Source organism: Moschus berezovskii, chromosome 22, assembly GCF_049115385.1.
Source record: "Moschus berezovskii isolate FMDL1 chromosome 22, NW_MosBer_1.0, whole genome shotgun sequence".
NCBI classification, from domain to species: Eukaryota; Metazoa; Chordata; class Mammalia; order Artiodactyla; family Moschidae; genus Moschus; species Moschus berezovskii.
The window spans coordinates 18,084,355-18,101,790 of NC_142481.1; the positions used below are offsets into that span (position 1 = coordinate 18,084,355).

Consider the following 17,436-nt stretch of genomic DNA (forward strand, 5'->3'; position numbering starts at 1 on the left):
GGGCAGGGCAGGAGCCACCAGAGAGCCTGACCAAGGGGTCAGGCCTGTGCTCTGGCTTGCACTTACTCCCTGTGAGACCATTCCTAAGCTCAGAGTATAAAGTCCACACCAGCCTGTCTTCAAGATCACGTGTTGTTCTGACAGGCTGTCATAGGCCAGCATCAGGAGGCCTGATTTTTGAGCAGTTTTGCCCTTTTTAGTCAACCTGGGGATTTTCAGTTGTTAAGCTTCCTGTGTCAGCTCCTCCTCCCACAGAGTCCTCCAGGGGGGGAGGAGGCTGAGTCAGTGCCCACTGTGGACTCAAGGACTAGCATCTTGCCAACACACATAGCTCCTCCTGTGCAGCCTTGGGAAACACCAGGCTGTGGCCTGGCAGAATCTTGAGAAAAAGGATGCATCTGACACAGGCCCCCCAGGGGTGAGGACAAGCACAGGTATAAAAGGGCCCAGGTGAGTAGGGAGCACCTGCCACCGGCACCATGACACGGGCTGGAGCTCTCCTGCTGCTCTGCGCTGCCTTGCTCCTCATCGCAGGCGGAAGTGAGTGTCTGGGACCTGGGCTCCCCAAGGGTTCTGACACCTTTCCAGGGCAGCACTGAGCATCTTGGGAGCAGGAAGGTAATAGGGTGTTCTGATGAGTGCCTTACAGGGAGTGTCCCCTTATCTTTCTGTTTAAGACTGTGACATCTGCCCAGCAGTGAAGGAGGATGTTTACCTGTTTGTGAGGGGAACCCCTGAAGAATACATTGCTAAAGTGAAAGAATACAACACAAACAGTGCGATAGTGGCCAATGCCAGAAGGCTGAAAGACAGAGTTGATGAGAAGTTGACAGAAGAGGATAAGCAGAATACTCTCAGCATCCTGGTGGGTCAGGTTGTGTGTGGATGTGCCTGTGTGTGGGTGAGGGTGTCAGGGGTCTGCTCAGGGCATTGGGAGGTGGGGGGATCATTTCCTCTCCACCTTGGCTCTTCCCTGAGAACCTGAGAGCATAAAGAACCTCATGAATGAGGAGGTAGAGAGGATATGGCCGACACCCACAGGGTAGGGAAGGATCTTGCAGGAAAACTCAGTCTAGCCCTGGAGCTCCCTGACTGCTCAGATCTGCCTGGTCACAGACCTGGGACTCTCCAGGCCCTCCTGACTCTGTGACACCACCTGCCTTTGGAGTTAGGCCCTCAGCGCTGGCCTCCTTGACTCCAGCCTCTCCAGCAGAGGAACCTGAATCTTCTATAATCCATTCGCATTTAGTCCTTCCTTTCTCCAAACATCAGTTCTTCCCATCCTGCTTTAAGTTCCTACTCCATCCCACCTAAACCCTACATTTCTCCTTGTTCCCTGGACCCCAAAGGGACATTTATGCCTCACATGCCCTAAGAGGAGGCTGCTTCCAAAAGCTGCCCTCCTGCCCTCCCCAGGCCTGGGATGCCCAGAATCGAGGATTAGGGTGAATCCTCTCTCTGCTGCCCTAGAGGTGGTGGGACAAGCAGCTGTTTCATCTCCTAAGTGTACAAGGGCCAGAGGGAGGAAGCAGACAGGGGTCAGCTCACTCCTGAAGACCTTCAGGAGTCACTCCAGGGCTCTTCCAGGTGGTCCTCAGCAGTGTCCCCCATTCTATCCCAGAAGACTGCCCTCAGCCCTTCAGGGAGACCCCACAATCTCTGTTCCATTGGAGGAAAACTCCCTGGGACACCTTTACCTGCTCACATCCAGAAGCCTCCCTCCAAACAAGTCTACAGGCCCCTTCCCTGTGTTCAGTGCAGCTTCACATCTTGTCCACCCCTGAGGCCTCATGAGATTTCTGTACCTTCTCTTACAGGATAAAATATACTCAAGTCCTCTCTGCTGATGGAACTGTCCCTGCCAGGAGCCCAGGGAAGTCACTTGGCTGATCACTAAGTAGTGTTAGCAACCCACCATGTCCAAGTGTCTGAGTAGGTAATACCAGAAATAAAAGGCCTTGCAGTTCACAATGGAGTGCTTACTCACTTTAGATTGGGCTTTGGGGGTTGGGGAGAGGGAGGACATGGTCACAATGGAGACCACCAGTTTGCCTTCCACCTGCAGCTGGATTTCAATGATGCGAGATGCTGAAAGATAATGAAAGTGTTAGTTGCTCATTCATGTCCAGTTCTTTGTGACCCCCATGGATTGTAGCCCAACAGGCTTCCTTGTCAATGGAATTCTCCAGTTAGGAAAGAATACTGAAATGGGTAGCCATTCCATTCTCCTAGAGATCTTATGGACTCATGGATCTCGCTTTGCTTTGCAGGAAGATTCTTTACCGTCTGAGCCACCAAATGTTGATCCTCCACAAATTCAATAGGTTGGGGAGAGTTAATGATCATTACATCAGCCAGAGTGTCTGATCACTTCTGTCAACAGGACCTACAGGTCATGAGCATCATCCACCAAGTTTCTTCCTCCCAACAATCTTGAGGGGTAGGAGTAATCATCCTCATCTCACAAGGGAGAATCTGAGGCTCAGAGGAGGTAAAGCATCTGCTGAAGAGACATAGCTTCCCCCACCCATCCATGCTGGGGAGATGACCTTGGCTAACTCCCCTGTGACTATGCACACATTATAGTCCTTCTTTGGGCCTCTTGTTTCCATTAACAAAATTGAACTACAACCAAAGTAAAATAATGGGTGAGAAGGGACCCCTCTCCTAAGCTCCTGACAGGAGAGGAAGAACAAAGGGTCAAGGTTCATGTGCTGAACTCTGTCACTTCTTGGGCCTCGGTTTATCCTAAAACCAACCCCCCAGTTGTGGACTCAGCTGCTTCCACATAAACACACACTGAGTTGGGTCTCACACTCAGAGTGGATGTCCAGGAGTCTGGGGCTTCTTGCTCCTCCTGTGCCTCTGCTGCCTGCCTGTGAACCTGGCCCCACGCTCATGCTGTCTGAGTCTTCTTCACCTGGTCCCACCCACTCTCTAAGAGCTTTTTTCCATCCAACAGCCCCCTCCAGAAAAGAGTCTGCTGGGCTTACCCCACAGGGCTGGGTCTAGGATGGGGAATCTCTAAGGTCCTCATAGTTAGGAGGCTTAGGACAGGTCCCCAAGGTGATCCAGAGTTGCTGCTTCTCCCTGTGGAGGGGACCCTTGGGGGGTGCAGGGAAGGTCTCCTTGCCCAGAGTGACACCGGGCCCTTGTCTCTGCCCACCACTCCACCCCCACCAGGCTCTGTCTGGGGGCTCTTCTAAGATGGAGACCTGCCTCTGTGGGAGCTAAGGTGAGTTGAGCTGGTGTGAGCAGGTCCTGGGGCAGGGACCCTTCTCATTATCTGACCCAGGATGTGTATTCCACCCCACCCCCAGCCAACTGATGTAGAAGCTCCAGAACTTCTGAAAGGACAGTTGCCACCCTGATAAGTTAGGTGATTCTTACAATGTCTTGAATATAGACTCACCCTGCTCTGCAGTCAGTATACAGGTGTTACAGGGATCCATCCAAGGATGTGGCAAAGACAGGTGAGGGGCAGTTGGTCCTCCTGGGACAGACAAACAGATAGGTCCTCCTGGCTCTTGCTCAGCTGCACAGAGCTCCCTGGGGGTGCTGGGGAGACACCTCTATATTGCCCACCTGTCCTCTCCCCTCTCCCTGCCTTCCTCCAATCTACAACACCCTTATCTAATCTGAAGTTAGTAGAAAAGGGAGCATCTGATTTCACCCAAATCCTTTTCTGTCTAACATCCAAAACTCACATGGGTGGGAAGGTAACTGTCAAAAACCTGTGGCTTTTGTTCTCTGATTCTGATATGAATTTCCATCTGAGATCATAGAAACCCCGCTCATTTCCACCTAGGCCACCCTGAATTCACCAGCAGCTGTGTGAATATCCCTCACTTCATATAATCTCAGGAAAAATATTATACTGGAAAACTATGGATTGATACCATTCATAAACAAATATTCATAAAAAGTTAACACAACCTTACAGTATCAAATCCAGCAGCACATAAAAGAATTGGCACATAAAGACAAAGTGATGTTTCTCTTGGGAATGCATGTTTGGCTTACAATTCAAAGTCAATCAAGTAAGTCCTCATATTAACAGAATACTGGAGAAAAGTCATATGATCATCTCAACAGATGCAGACAATATGTTTTAAAAATTGAAACATTCACCTAGAGGAGTGGGGTTGGGTGGCAGGTGGGAAGGAGGTTCCAGAGGGAGGGGACATGTATACACCTATGGCTGTTTCATGTAGATGTATGGAAGAAACTAACAAATATTGTAAAGCTATTATGGTATAATTAAAAGTAATAAAAATTTAAAATATCAAAACATTCATAATTGCAAGATTCAGGCTTAAACTGAAGAAAGTATGGAAAATCCATAGACCTTTCAGATGTGACCTAAATCCAATCCCTAATGATTCATTAAACAGTGGACGTGACAAATATATTCCAGGGATTAGATCTGGTAGACAGAATGACTGAAGAAGTATGGATGGAGGTTTGTAACATCGCACAGGAGGCAGTGATCAGAACCATCCCAAAGAAAAAGAAATGCAAGAAGGCAAAGTGGTTGTCTGAGGAGGTTTTACAAATAGCTGAGGAAAGAAGAGACGTGAACATTATAGCCAACAAAATCCAGAGAATAACAAGGAGAGAAGAGAATGCCTTCTTCGATGAACAATGCAAAGAAACAGAGGAAACAATAGAATGGGAAAGACTAGAAATCTCTTCAAAAAATTGGAGATATCAAGGGAACATTTCATGCAAGGATGAGCGTAATAATGGACAGAAGCAGTAAGAACCTAACAGAAGCAGAAGAGATTAAGAAGAGGTGCAAGAATACACAGAACGATTTAAAAAATTTTTTTAAATGACCCAGATAACCACGATGCTGTGGTCACTCACCTAGAAGCAGACATCCTGGAGTGTGAAGTCAAGGGGGCTTTAGGAAGCATTACTCTGAACAAAGCTAGTGGAGATGATTGAATTCCAGCTGAATATTTAAAATCCTAAATGATACTGTTAAAGTGCTGCACTCAGTAGGTCAGTAAATTTAGAAAACTCAGTAGATGCCTCAGGACTGGAAAAGGTCAGTTTTCATTCCAATCCCAAAGAAGGGCAATGTCAAAGAATCTTCAGACTATGGTACAATTGCACTCATTTCCCATGCTAGTAAGGTTATGCTCAAAATCCTTCAAGCTAGGCTCCAGCAGTACATGAACTGAGAACTTCCAGATGTATGAGCTGTGTTTAGAAAGGGCAGAGGAACCAGAGATCAAATTGGCAACATATGTTAGCTCATAGAAAAACCAAGGGAATTCCATAAAAAATCTGCTTCTTTGACTATACTACAGCCTTTGACTGTTTAAATCACAACAAATTGCGGAAAATTCTTAAAGAGATTGGAATATCAGTCCACTTTATCCATCTCCTGAGGAACCTGTATACAGGTCAAGAAGCCACAGAACCACATATGAAACAACGGACTGAGAAATGAGAAAGGAGTTCATCAAGGCTGTATAATGTCACCCTGCTTATTTAACTTTTATGCAGAGAAAATCATTCGAAATGCCCAGGTGGAGGAATCACAAGCTGGAATTAAGATTGCCGGGAGAAATATCAACAACCTCAGATATGCAGATGATATCACTCTAATGGCAGAAAAGTGAAGAGGAACTAAAGAACCTCTTGATGAAAAAGGAGAGTGAAAAAGCTGGCTTAAAACTCAACATTCAGAAAACAAATCATGGCATCCAATCCCATCACTTCCTGGCAAATACAAGGGGAAAAAGTGGAAACAGTAACTAATTTTATTTTCTTGGGTTCAAAATCACTGCAGATGGTGACATAGCCTTGAAATTAAAAGACGCTTGCTCCTTGGGGGAAAAAAGCTCTGACAAACCTAGGAAAGGTATTTAAAAGCAAAGACATCACTTTGCTGACAAAGGTTCATATAGTCAAAGCTATGATTTTTCCAGTAGTCCTGTGCAAATGTGAAAGTTGGACCATAAGGAAGACTGAGCTCTGAAGAACTGAAGCTTTCGAATTGTCCCCTGGAGAAGGATTAGGCTACCCCCTCGAGTATTCTTGGGCTTCCCTGGTGGCTCAGACAGTAAAGAATCTGCGTTTAGTGTGGGGTCCCAAGTTCAATCCCTGGGTTGGGAAGATTCCCTGGAGGAGGGCATGGCAACCTACTCCAGTATTCTTGCCTGAAGAATTTCCATGAACAGAGGAGCCTAGTGGGCTACAGTCCATGGGGTCACAAAGAGTCAGACGCCACTGAGTGACTAGGCACAGCACAGTGACTGAACGACAACAACGTTATACCTGAATTCTTACTGAATAAATTATTTTGAAGAGACTCAACAGTCCCATTGTGCTTAGTCACCCAGTGGTGTCCTTTTCTAGTAATTGAAACCATCCCAGGAAGGTGAGTGGCCCTAAAGCTTACAGTTTTATGGTCAAAATGTATCTGGTTGGAGGCTAAATGAATGGGAAATATTTGGGACCAAAAAATGGAGTAAGGTGAGAATCAACACAAAAGTTAAAAGAGATGGTTGAGGAGAAATGTGAAGTAAGCTGAGATTAGATGTCAAAAAAGTATAGAGAAGTCATTCAACTCTATTGTCTGACTTTCCTTAACAATGCTCCCAGTTCAGTGAGCGTGTAGGACTTGTCACGAAATGAGAATGTTCCAAGCAAGTGTTGTGAGAGTACAAGAAAGAGGTACTCATGAACATATGGCTTCCCAAAGGATACAAGCTGATTAGGGAGGTGAATGATGTCAGCAAAGATAGGATCATGTGTAAACAGGGAATGGGTTCCAGGAAGAGCTGACTTTCAGCTGGTTATTTCCAGTGTATTTATTTGAGTTTGAAAAATGCTGAAATACTTGTACATTTTTTCATAATTGCTGTTACAAACATTCTAAGAGTCTCTCCACTACTGTTTTCTCAGATATTGTAAGTTCCATGCCTCCTGTGCCTGCCAAACCAACTGCTGACTTCTCAACTAAATCTATACCAAGTAGAACCCTGGGGTGCTTCCAGGACTCTGCAACAGATGGACTGTAGTTTTGTCACTCTAAGTCAACACACTCACCCCTGTAAAGAATATATGGTACAGGTCTGGTGGTTAAGAATCCACCTTCCAAAACAGGGGACTTAGATCCCTGGTCGGGGAATTAAGATCCCGCTGCAATGCAGCAACTAAGCCTACACCCTGTAACTACTAAGCCCACAAAATGTAAGGAAAGATCCTACATACTGCAACGAAGATCCTGCATGCTGAAACTAAGACCCCACACAGCCAAAATAAATAAATAAATTTATTGTAAAAAATGAAGATGCTATACATATATACAATGTAATATTCAGTTCAGTTCAGTTGCTCCGTCGTGTCCGACTCTTTGCGACCCCATGAATCACAACACGCCAGGCCTCCCTATCCACAATGTAATATTACTCAGCCATAAAAAGGAACAAATTGTGTCATTTGCAGAGATGTGGATTGACCTAGAGACTGTCATACAGAGTTAAGTAAGACAGAAAGAGAAAAACAAATATTGTATAGTAACACATGTATGTGGAATCTAGAAAAATGGTATAGATGACCATATTGCAAGCAGAAATAAAACACAGACACAGAGAACAAATTTATGTATACCACGGAAGGGGTGGGATGAATCGGGAGATTTGAATTGACATACACTGATACTATGTATAAAATACATAACTAATGATAACCTACTGTATAGCACCTACTGTATACTGTATAGGAACTCTTAGAGTGTTCTGTGGTGACCTAAAAGGGAAGGAAATCCAAACTGGGTGTGGGGGGGGCGGATATATGTAAATATACAGCTAATTCCCTCCTCTCTGGTGATGCCAGTGGTAAAGAATCTGCCCTCCAACGCAGGAGACTCAAGAGATGAGGGTTCGATCCCTGGCTCGAGAAGATTTCCAGGAGAAGGAAATGGCAACCCACTCCAGGATTCTTGTCTGGAAAATTCCACAGAAAGGGGAGCCGGATGGGCTACAGTCTATGAGGTCACAAAGACTTAGACACGACTGAGCACACATGCCACAGCTGATTCACTTTGCTGTACAGCAGAAACTAACCCAACACTGCAGAACAACTATACTCCTTTTTTTTTTTTTTTTTTTTTAAGAACACTCTCTGCTGACACAGCTAAGGATTTGTTTTGATGTCCAGGAGGCTGGCTAATATCTCATCCACTCAGCTTTGCTGGTACAGACCAATCTAGGTATTGCCAGAAGATTGCCCTTTTACCTTAAGGAGCTCACTGAGTGTCCTCTGCTTTGGTCCCTTAGGTCCTTCCAGCCCAAGTCATCCTTGAGACAAGTAGGGCAGAAAGGAACAAAAGCAGCAGTGCTGGCCGCCTAGTGTACTGAGGCCAGCATCCCCACTGACCTACTCCACTCCCACAGCTGTGAGCTCACACACTGCTGCTTCTGCTTCCTGGGGATCCTTCTGTCAGTCAACTCTAGGCAGGAGACAGGACGTCTACCAGTAATTTCAGTATCTACATACTGAGAGTCTCTTCACTTCGTCCTGTATTATCACTTACAAACTTTTTCATATTTTTACATTTTTGTCTGTCTGTTTTATTTGGGATATTTTTCTTTGAGTTAAATTATAATTTACTGATTTTCTCAACAAACTGTACTTAATCTGCTCTTGAATGTATTATTTGAATATTTTAGTCCAAGAAAATGCACTGTGAATTTATTAAATTCTCTCTAAATTAGGGATAGAGACAGAAATATAGAAAGATATGGATACATATCCTCAGACTGACAATCCTCCATGTTCTCCCTCCTCTGGTACAGTTTTAGATTTCCACCTTGCACCACATCCATTCCTCCTGCAGGCCTTCCTCTAATATTTTCTATAGTGCAGGTATGCTGCTGCTGAATGCGTTCAAGCTTTTGCCTCTGTGAAAAAGTGTTTCTTTTTCCTTTATTTTTAAAAGATAGTTTCACCAGGTGGAGAATTAGAGCTTCATAGTGTGTGTGTGTTTTTAATACTTGACTAAATTGCATAGTTTCCTAAGAGAAGTATCCTGTCATTCTTCTCTGTTTCAGAGGATAGAGACATTTTACCACTTACGCCACACTTCATATGGGCCATGCTGACTGTAGTCTGACAATACCCTAGACCCTAGGAAACAGGGATAAAACCTTGTCCCATCCTTGTAATTTCACAAGTCTCCTAAGGTAATACAATTACCCATTTCATGCTTTTAGAAGTAGGCTGGGGGGTGCGGTCCCAAGATAGCAGAGGAATAGGACAGGGTGACCAATTTCTCCTCCACAAACTCATCAAAAGATCATTTGAATGCTGAGCAACTTCCACAAAACAACTTCTGAACACTGGCAGAGGACACCAGACACCCAGAAAGGTAGGCCATTCTCTTCAAAAGGAGGTAGGACAAAATATAAAAGACAAAAAGAGAGACAAAAGACTTAGGGATGGAGACCCGTCCTGGGGAGGGAGTAGTGAAGAAGTTTCCAAACAGTAGGAAACCCTCTCACAGGCGGGTCTGTGGGGAGTTTAGGAATCTCAGAGGGCAACGTAACCAGCAGGAAAAAAAAGAAAACAACCCAGTGCAACTTTCAGTGGAGAAGCAGCTCAGATGCTCGCATCCACCACCAGCGATCAGGGGCTGGACAGGGAGGCATGGGCTGCACAATTGGTGCTTAGGGTATGGACCGGGCCTGAATGCCCTGAGGACAATCTGAGGGAGCTAACATGAGATAACAACCCAAACTGTGGAATCACCCAGAAAAAAGAGAGAACTTTCCCGTGAAAGGCTCAAACATGCAGCCTGGCCTGCTCACAGAACAAAGGATTGAGTGAATACCAAAGGAGAGCTAGCGGGCTGCGCAGAGGCCCCTTTCCCCCGCCAAAGGCTGAGAGGCAGGCGAGGACAGCAAAAGCTGGAAGGCAAGGGGCTGCTCCAGTCTCAGCCCCGGAGAATGGAATCCTTCACCCAACTGTGAGCAGGCTCCCAATTGCTAATCATGTCTTCCTGGGATCCTGGACGGTTGACATCCATCAGGAGGGTTGCAGCCTGAGATCAGCTCCCCAGAGGAGACACATGGCACACCTGAGACAGTGCTTTCATGGTGCACCCAGGAAACCAAGTGGCTGGGACCAGGGAGATGATTAAGATGCTCAACTCACCTGGGACAGTACACTTGCCAAACAGCTGGTCTCCTGAGCTGTTCAGACCTGGGAAGGGCGCAAAACGCATGTCCAACTGAATCTGTGCCCTTGCAGAGTACCTGAGAACCTGAGCGGCTTAGACCTGGGAAGTGCACCAAACACAGGGCCCACTCTGCAGTGGGTTCTGCAGTGCCTCAGCAGAACACCCTGGAGCCTGAGCAGTGCAGACCCAGGAAGCGCACACTGCCTTGAGCTGGAGCAAACCCATTGTGGCCCATTCACTGCGAGCAGTCCCCAAACACGGTCAATGATATTTGTTTGCAGTGTCCCTCCTTCCCCACAACACAACTGAAAAAGTGAACCTAAATAAGTCATCACCTTCACCGCCTTGTGTCAGGGCAGAAATTAGACACTGAAGAGACTTGCAAAAAGAGGAAGCCAAAATAAACATAGAAGAGGGAACTGCTCTGGAAGTGACAGATGCAACAAATTAAAAGCGTGTAGTTAACATTGACTAAGCATTGGAGGGGGCCTATAGACCTTGAAAACAAGTACAAGCTGGAACAACGAACTATCTGAAACTGAACTGATCCCACACTGTCTACAACAACTCCAGAGAAATCCCTATATATATTTTTACTATTATCATTTTTTAATTTTTTAAGTTTACGTACTTTATTACTTATTTAATTTTCATTTTTATAATCTACTATTATCTCGTGAAAAAGGACCTTGGTTTTAAAGCAAATTTCATATATATATTTTTTTGTGTGTGTGTGATTTTGCTTTGTATTTTAATATTGCTTTTTTGAGACTCTAACCTCTACTCTAGATTTTTAATCTTTCCTTTTGGTATTTGTTATCTTTTTGTACCTTTAAAAATCTAATCTTTGGTGTCCATTTGCATTTATGGGTGCGATTACTGGCGTGAGTGCTCTCTCCACTTTTAGCTTTCCCTTTTCTACCCCAGGTCACCTCTTATCTCCTCCCTCCCCATTCTCTTCTCTCTCCCTCTTTTTAAAATATAAATTTATTTATTTTAATTGGAAGCTAATTACTTTGCAATATTGTATTGGTTTTGCCATACATTGACATGAATCTGCCACGGGTGTACATGTGCTCCACATCCTGAAACCCCATCTCAACTCCCTCCCCATCCCATCACTCTGGGTCATCCCAGTGCACCAGCCCCGAGCACCCTGTATCATGCATCGAACCTGGACTGGAGATTTGTTTCACATATGATAATATACACGTTTCATTGCCATTCTCCCAAACCATCCCACCCTCACCCTCTCCCACAGAGTCCCAAAGACTGTTCTATACATCTGTGTCTCTTTTGCTGTCTCGAATACAGGGTTATTGTTACCATCTTTCTAAATTCCATATATATGCATTAGTATACTGCATTGGTATTTTTCTTTCTGGCTTACTTCACTCTGTATAATAGGCTCCAGTTTCATCCACCTCATTAGAACTGATTCAAATGTACTTTTTAAATGGCTGAGTAATACTCCATTGTGTAAATGTACCACAGCTTTCTTACCCATTCTTCTGCAGATGGACATCTAGGTTGCTTCCATGTCCTGGCTATTATAAACAGTGCTGCGATGAACATTGGAGTACATGTGTCTCTTTCAATTCTGGCTTCCTCGGTGTGTATGCCCAGGAGTGTGATTGCTGGGTCGTATGGCAATTTTATTTCCATTTCTTAAGGAATCTCCACACTGTTCTCCATAGTGGCTGTACTAGTTTGCATTCCCACCAACAGTGTAAGAGGGTTCCCTTTTCTCCACACCCTCTCCAGCATTTATTGCTTGTAGACTTTTGGATAACAGCCATTCTGACTGGCATGAAATGGTACCTCACTGTGGTTTTGATTTGCATTTCTCTGATAATGAGTGATGTTGAGCATCTTTTCATGTGTCTGTTAGCCATCCATATGTCGTCTTTGGAAAAATGTCTGTTTAGTTCTTTGGCCCATTTTTTGATTGGGTCATTTATTTTTCTGGAATTGAGCTGCAGGACTTGCTTGTATATTTTTGAGCTTAATCCTTTGTCAGTTGCTTCATTTGCTATTATTTTCTCCCATTCTGAAGGCTGTCTTTTCACCTTGCTTATAGTTTCCTTTGCTGTGCAGAAGCTTTTAATTTTAATTAGGTTTCATTTGTTTATTTTTGCTTTTATTTTCAATATTCTGGGAGGTGGGTCAAAGAGGATCCTACTGTGGTTTATGTCAGAGAGTGTTTTGCCTATATTCTCCTCTAGGAGTTTTATAGTTTCAACTAAATAACCTAACTCTACACTTAAAGCAACCAGAAAAGGAAGAAATGAAGAACACCAGGGTGAGTAGAAGGAGAGAAATCTTTAAAATTAGGACAGAAATAGATGCAAAAGAAACAAAAGAGACCATAGCAAAAATCAACAAAAGCAAAAGCTGGTTCTTCGACCGGGTAAATAAAATTGAGAAACCACTAGCCAAACTCATCAAAAAACAAAGGGAGAAAAACCAAATCAATAAAATTAGAAATGAAAATGAGAGATCACAACAGACAACCCAGAAATACAAAGGATCATTAGGGACTACTATCAGCAATTATATGCCAATAAAGTGGACAACTTTGAAGAAATGGACAAATTCTTAGAAAAGTACAACTTTCCAAAACTGAACCAGGAAAAATAGAAAATCTTAACAGACCCATCAGAAGCACAGAAATTGGAACTATAATCAGAAATCTTCCAGTAAACAAAAGCCCAGGTCCAGACAGCTTCTCAGCTGAATTCTACCAAAAATTTAGAGAAGAGCTAACACCTATTATACTAAAACTCTTCCAGAAAATTGCAGAGGAAGGTAAACTTCCAAACAAACTCATTCTATGAGGCCAGAATTACCCTAATACCAAAACCTGACAAAGATGCCACAAAAAAAGAGAACTACAGGCCAATGTCACTGATGAACATAGATGCAAAAATCCTTAACAAAATTCTAGCAATCAGAATCCAACAACCCATTAAAAAGATCATACATCATGACCAAGTGGGTTTTATCCCAGGAATGCAAGGCTTCTTCAATATCCGCATATCTATCAATGTAATACACCACATTAACAAAATGAAAAATGAAAACAATATGATTATCTCAATAGAGGCAGAGAAAGCCTTTGACAAAATTCAACATTCATTTATGATAAAAACCCACCAGAATGTGGGAATAGAAGGAACATACCTCAACATAACAAAAGCTATATATGACAAACCCACAACAAACATTATCGTCAATGGTGAAAAATTGAAAGCATTTTCCCTAAAGTCAGGAACAAGACAAGGGTGCCCACTCTCACCACTACTATTCCACATAGTTTTGGAAGTTTTAGCCACAGCAATCAGAGCAGAAAAAGAAATAAAAGAAATCCAGATTGAAAAGATGAAGTAAAACTCTCACTGTTTGCAGATGACATGATCCTCTACACAGAAAACCCTAAAGACTCTACCAGAGAATTCCTAGAGCTAATCAATGAATATAGTAAAGTTGCAGGATATAAAATCAACACACAGAAATCCCTTGTATTCCTATACACTAATAATGAGAAAACAGAAAGAGAAATTAAGGAAACAATTCCATTCACCATTGCAACGAAAAGAATAAAATACTGAGGAATATATCTACCTAAAGAAACAAAGGACCTTTATATAGAAAACTATAAAACACTGGTGAAAGAAATCAGAGAGAACACTAACAGATGGAGAAATATACCGTGTTCGTGGATTGGAAGAATAAGTATTGTGAAAATGAGTATATTACCCAAAGTAATTTATAGGCTCAATGCAATCCTTATCAAGCTACCAATGGTATTTTTCACAGAGCTAAAACAAATAATTTCACAATTTGTATGGAAATACAAAAAACCTCGAGTAGCCAAATCAATCTTGAGAAAGAAGAATGGAACTGGGGGAGTCAACCTGCTGGACTTCACTCTCTACTAAAAGCCACAGTCATCAAAACAGTATGGTACTGGCATAAAGACAAATATAGATCAGTGGATCAAAATAGAAAGCCCAGAGATAAATCCACACACCTATGGACACCTTATATTTGACAAAGGAGGGAAGAATATTCAATGGGGAAAAGACAATCTCTTTAACAAGTGGTGCTGGGAAAACTGGTCAACCACTTGAAAAGAATGAAACTAGAACACCATACACACACACACAAAAAAAAAAAACCTCAAAATGTATTAAAGATCTAAACGTAAGACCAGAAAGTATAAAACTCCTAGAGGAGAACATAGGCAAAACACTAACTTTTCTCTTTTTTCTTGAGGTAAGCCTGTATTGCTATGAACCTTCCCCTTAGCACTGCTTTTACTGAGTCCCATAGGTTTTGGGTAGGTGTGTTTTCATTTTCATTCGTTCAATGCATATTTTGATTTCTCGTGTGATTTGTTAGTTATTCAGCAGTGTGTTTTTCAGCCTCCATATGTTGGAATTTTTAATAGCTTTTTCCTCTAATTGACACCTAATCTTACTGCATTGTGGTCAGAAAAGATGCTTGGAATGATTTCAATTTTTTTCAATTTACCAATTCTAGACTTATGGCCCAGGATGTGATCTATCCTGGAGAAGGTTCCATGTGCACTTGAGAAAAAGGTGAAATGCATTGCTTTGGGGTGAGATGTCCTATAGATATCAATTAGGTCTAACTCGTACACTGTATCATTTAAAGTTTTTGTTTCCTTGCTAATTTTCTGTTTAGTTGATCTATCCATAGGTCTGAGTGGGGTATTAAAGTCTCCCACTATTATTGTGTTATTGTTAATTTCCCCTTTCATATTTGTTAGCATTCGCCTTACATATTGCGGTCCTCCTATGTTGGGTACATATATATTTGTAATTGCTGTATCTTCTTCTTGGATTGATCCTTTGATCATTATGTAATGTCCTTCTTTGTCTCTTTTCACAGCATTTGTTTTAAAGTCTATTTTATCTGATATGAGGATTGCTACTCTTGCTTTCTTTTGGTCTCTATTTGCATGGAATATATTTTTCCAGTCCTTCACTTTCAGTCTGTATGTGTCCCTCGTTTCGAGGTGGGTCTCTTGTAGACAACATATATAGGGGTCTTGTTTTTGTATTCATTCACCAGTATTTGTCTTTTGGTTGGGGCATTCAACCCATTTACATTTAAGGTAATTATTGATAAGTATGATCCTGTTGCCATTTACTTTAGTGTTTTGGGTTCGAGTTTATACACCCTTTCTGTGTTTCCTGTCTAGAGAAGACCCTCTAGTATTTGTTGGAGAGCTGGTTTGGTGGTGCTGAATTCTCTCAGGTTTTGCTTGTCTGTAAAGCTTTTGATTTCACTTTCATATTTGAATGAGATCCTTGCTGGATACAGTAATCTGGGTTGTAGGTTTTTCTCTTTCATCACTTTAAGTATGTCCTGCCATTCCTTTCTGGCCTGAAGAGTTTCTATTGAAAGATCAGCTGTTATCCTTATGGGAATCCCCTTGTGTGTTATTTTTTGTTTTTCCCTTGCTGGTTTTCATATTGGTTCTTTGTGTTTGATCTTTGCTAATTTGATTGTTATGTGTCTTGGGGTGTTTCACCTGGACTCTCTGGGTTTCTTGGACTTGGGTGATTATTTCCTTCCCAATTTTAGGGAAGTTTTCAACTATTATCTCCTCACATATTTTCTCGTGGTCTTTCTTTTTGTCTTCTTCTTCTGGGACTCCTATGATTCGAATGTTGGGGCATTTAACATTGTCCCAGAGGTCTCTGAGGTTGTCCTCATTTCTTTTAATTCAGTTTTCTTTTTTCTTCTGTATTTCATTTATTTCTACCATTCTATCTTCTACCTCACTTATCTTGTCTTCTGACCCTGTTATTCTACTGTTGGTTTCCTCCAGAGTGTTTTTTATTTATTGCATTATTCATTATCAATTGACTCTTTTTATTTCTTCTAGGTCCTTGTTAAGCATTTCTTCCATGTTCTAAATCCTTGTCTCCAGGGTATTTATCTGTAACTCCATTTTGTTTTCAAGATTTTGGATCATTTTCACTATCATTATTTGAAATTCTTTATCAGGTAGATTCCCTATCTCTTCCTCTTTTGTTCAGTTTGGTGGGCATTTATCCTGTTCCTTTACCTGTTGGGTATTTCTCTGCCTTTTCATTTTGTTTATATTGCTGTATTTGTGGTGGCCTTTACGTATTCTTGCCATTTGTGGTTCTTCTTTATTGTGGAGGTTCCTAGCTGTGGGTGGGGTTGGACAGGTGGTTGTCACGGTTTCCTGATTATGGAAGCTTGTGTTGGTGTTCTGGTGTGTGGAGCTGGATTTCTTTTCTCTGGAGTGCAATGAAGTGTCCAGTAATGAGTTTTGAGATGTCAGTGGGTTTCAGTGACTTTCAGCAGCCTATATATTGGAGCTCAGTGCTATGTTCCTGTGTTGCTGGAGAATTTGTGTGGTATGTCTTTCTCTGGAACTTGTCGGCCCTTGGGGGATGCTTGGTTTCATTGTAGGTATGGAGGCGTTTGTTGAGCTCCTATCGATAATGTTCCATGGAGTCTGGTGTTCTCTGGTGTTCTCAGGATTTGGACTTAAGCCTCCTGCTTCTGGTTTTCAGTCTTATTCTTACAGTAGCCTCAAGACTTCTCCATCTATACAGTGATAAAACTCCTAGGTTAATGATGAAAAGTTTCTCCACAGTGAGGGACACCGGGGAGGTACACAGAGTTACTTGGAGAAGAGAAGAGGGAGGAGGGAGATAGAGGTGACCAGGAGGAGAAGAGGGGGAATCAAAAGGGGAGAGAGCAAACTAGCCAGTAATCACTTCCCTATGTGCTCTCTACAATCTGGACCCCTCAGAAATGTTCACCGAGTTACACAGAGAAGAGAAGAGGGAGGAAGGAGAGAGAGGTGGCCAGGAGGAGAAAGGGGGGAATTGAAAGGGGAGAGACAGATCCAGCCAGTAATCACTTCCCTAAGTGTTTTCTACAGTCCAGAACACACAAAGAGATTCACAGAGTTGGGTAGAGAAAAGAAGGGGGAGAGAGGAGATAGAGGCGACCTGGTGGAGAAAAAGGAGAGTCCAAAGGGAGAGAGAGCAAGCCAGACAGTAATCTCGCTCCCAAGAAAAAGTTGGTACTGAAGATTGGGTTCTTAAAGGGACAAAATTGATAACAAATACAAAAAAGCAAAGATTAAAAACCTAGAGTAGAGGTTAGATTCTCAAAAATACAATATAAAGAAAAAAACGGTCACAAAATTATATATATATATA

General features: G+C 42.6%; 1 protein-coding gene across 1 annotated transcript; it reads left to right on the plus strand.

Annotated features, from left to right (window-relative positions):
- The first annotated feature begins 323 nt into the window (after positions 1–323).
- LOC129546881 (major allergen I polypeptide chain 1-like) lies at positions 324–7,178 on the plus strand. Its single transcript, XM_055412282.2, has 4 exons — positions 324–540; positions 678–865; positions 1,818–1,936; positions 6,922–7,178. The coding sequence occupies exons 1-3, from the start codon at positions 480–482 to the stop codon at positions 1,845–1,847; spliced, it is 279 nt and encodes a 92-aa protein (XP_055268257.1). The 5' UTR covers positions 324–479; the 3' UTR covers positions 1,848–1,936; positions 6,922–7,178.
- The last annotated feature ends 10,258 nt before the right edge of the window (positions 7,179–17,436 follow it).

Excerpts from the sequence above, each read along its gene's own strand:
- LOC129546881 (XM_055412282.2), top strand. The coding sequence starts at position 480 with ATGACACGGGCTGGAGCTCTCCTGCTGCTCTGCGCTGCCTTGCTCCTC. Across the intron at positions 541-677 it reads GCTCCTCATCGCAGGCGGAA|ACTGTGACATCTGCCCAGCA; the intron begins GTGAGTGTCTGG and ends TTTCTGTTTAAG. Across the intron at positions 866-1,817 it reads AGAATACTCTCAGCATCCTG|GATAAAATATACTCAAGTCC; the intron begins GTGGGTCAGGTT and ends CTTCTCTTACAG.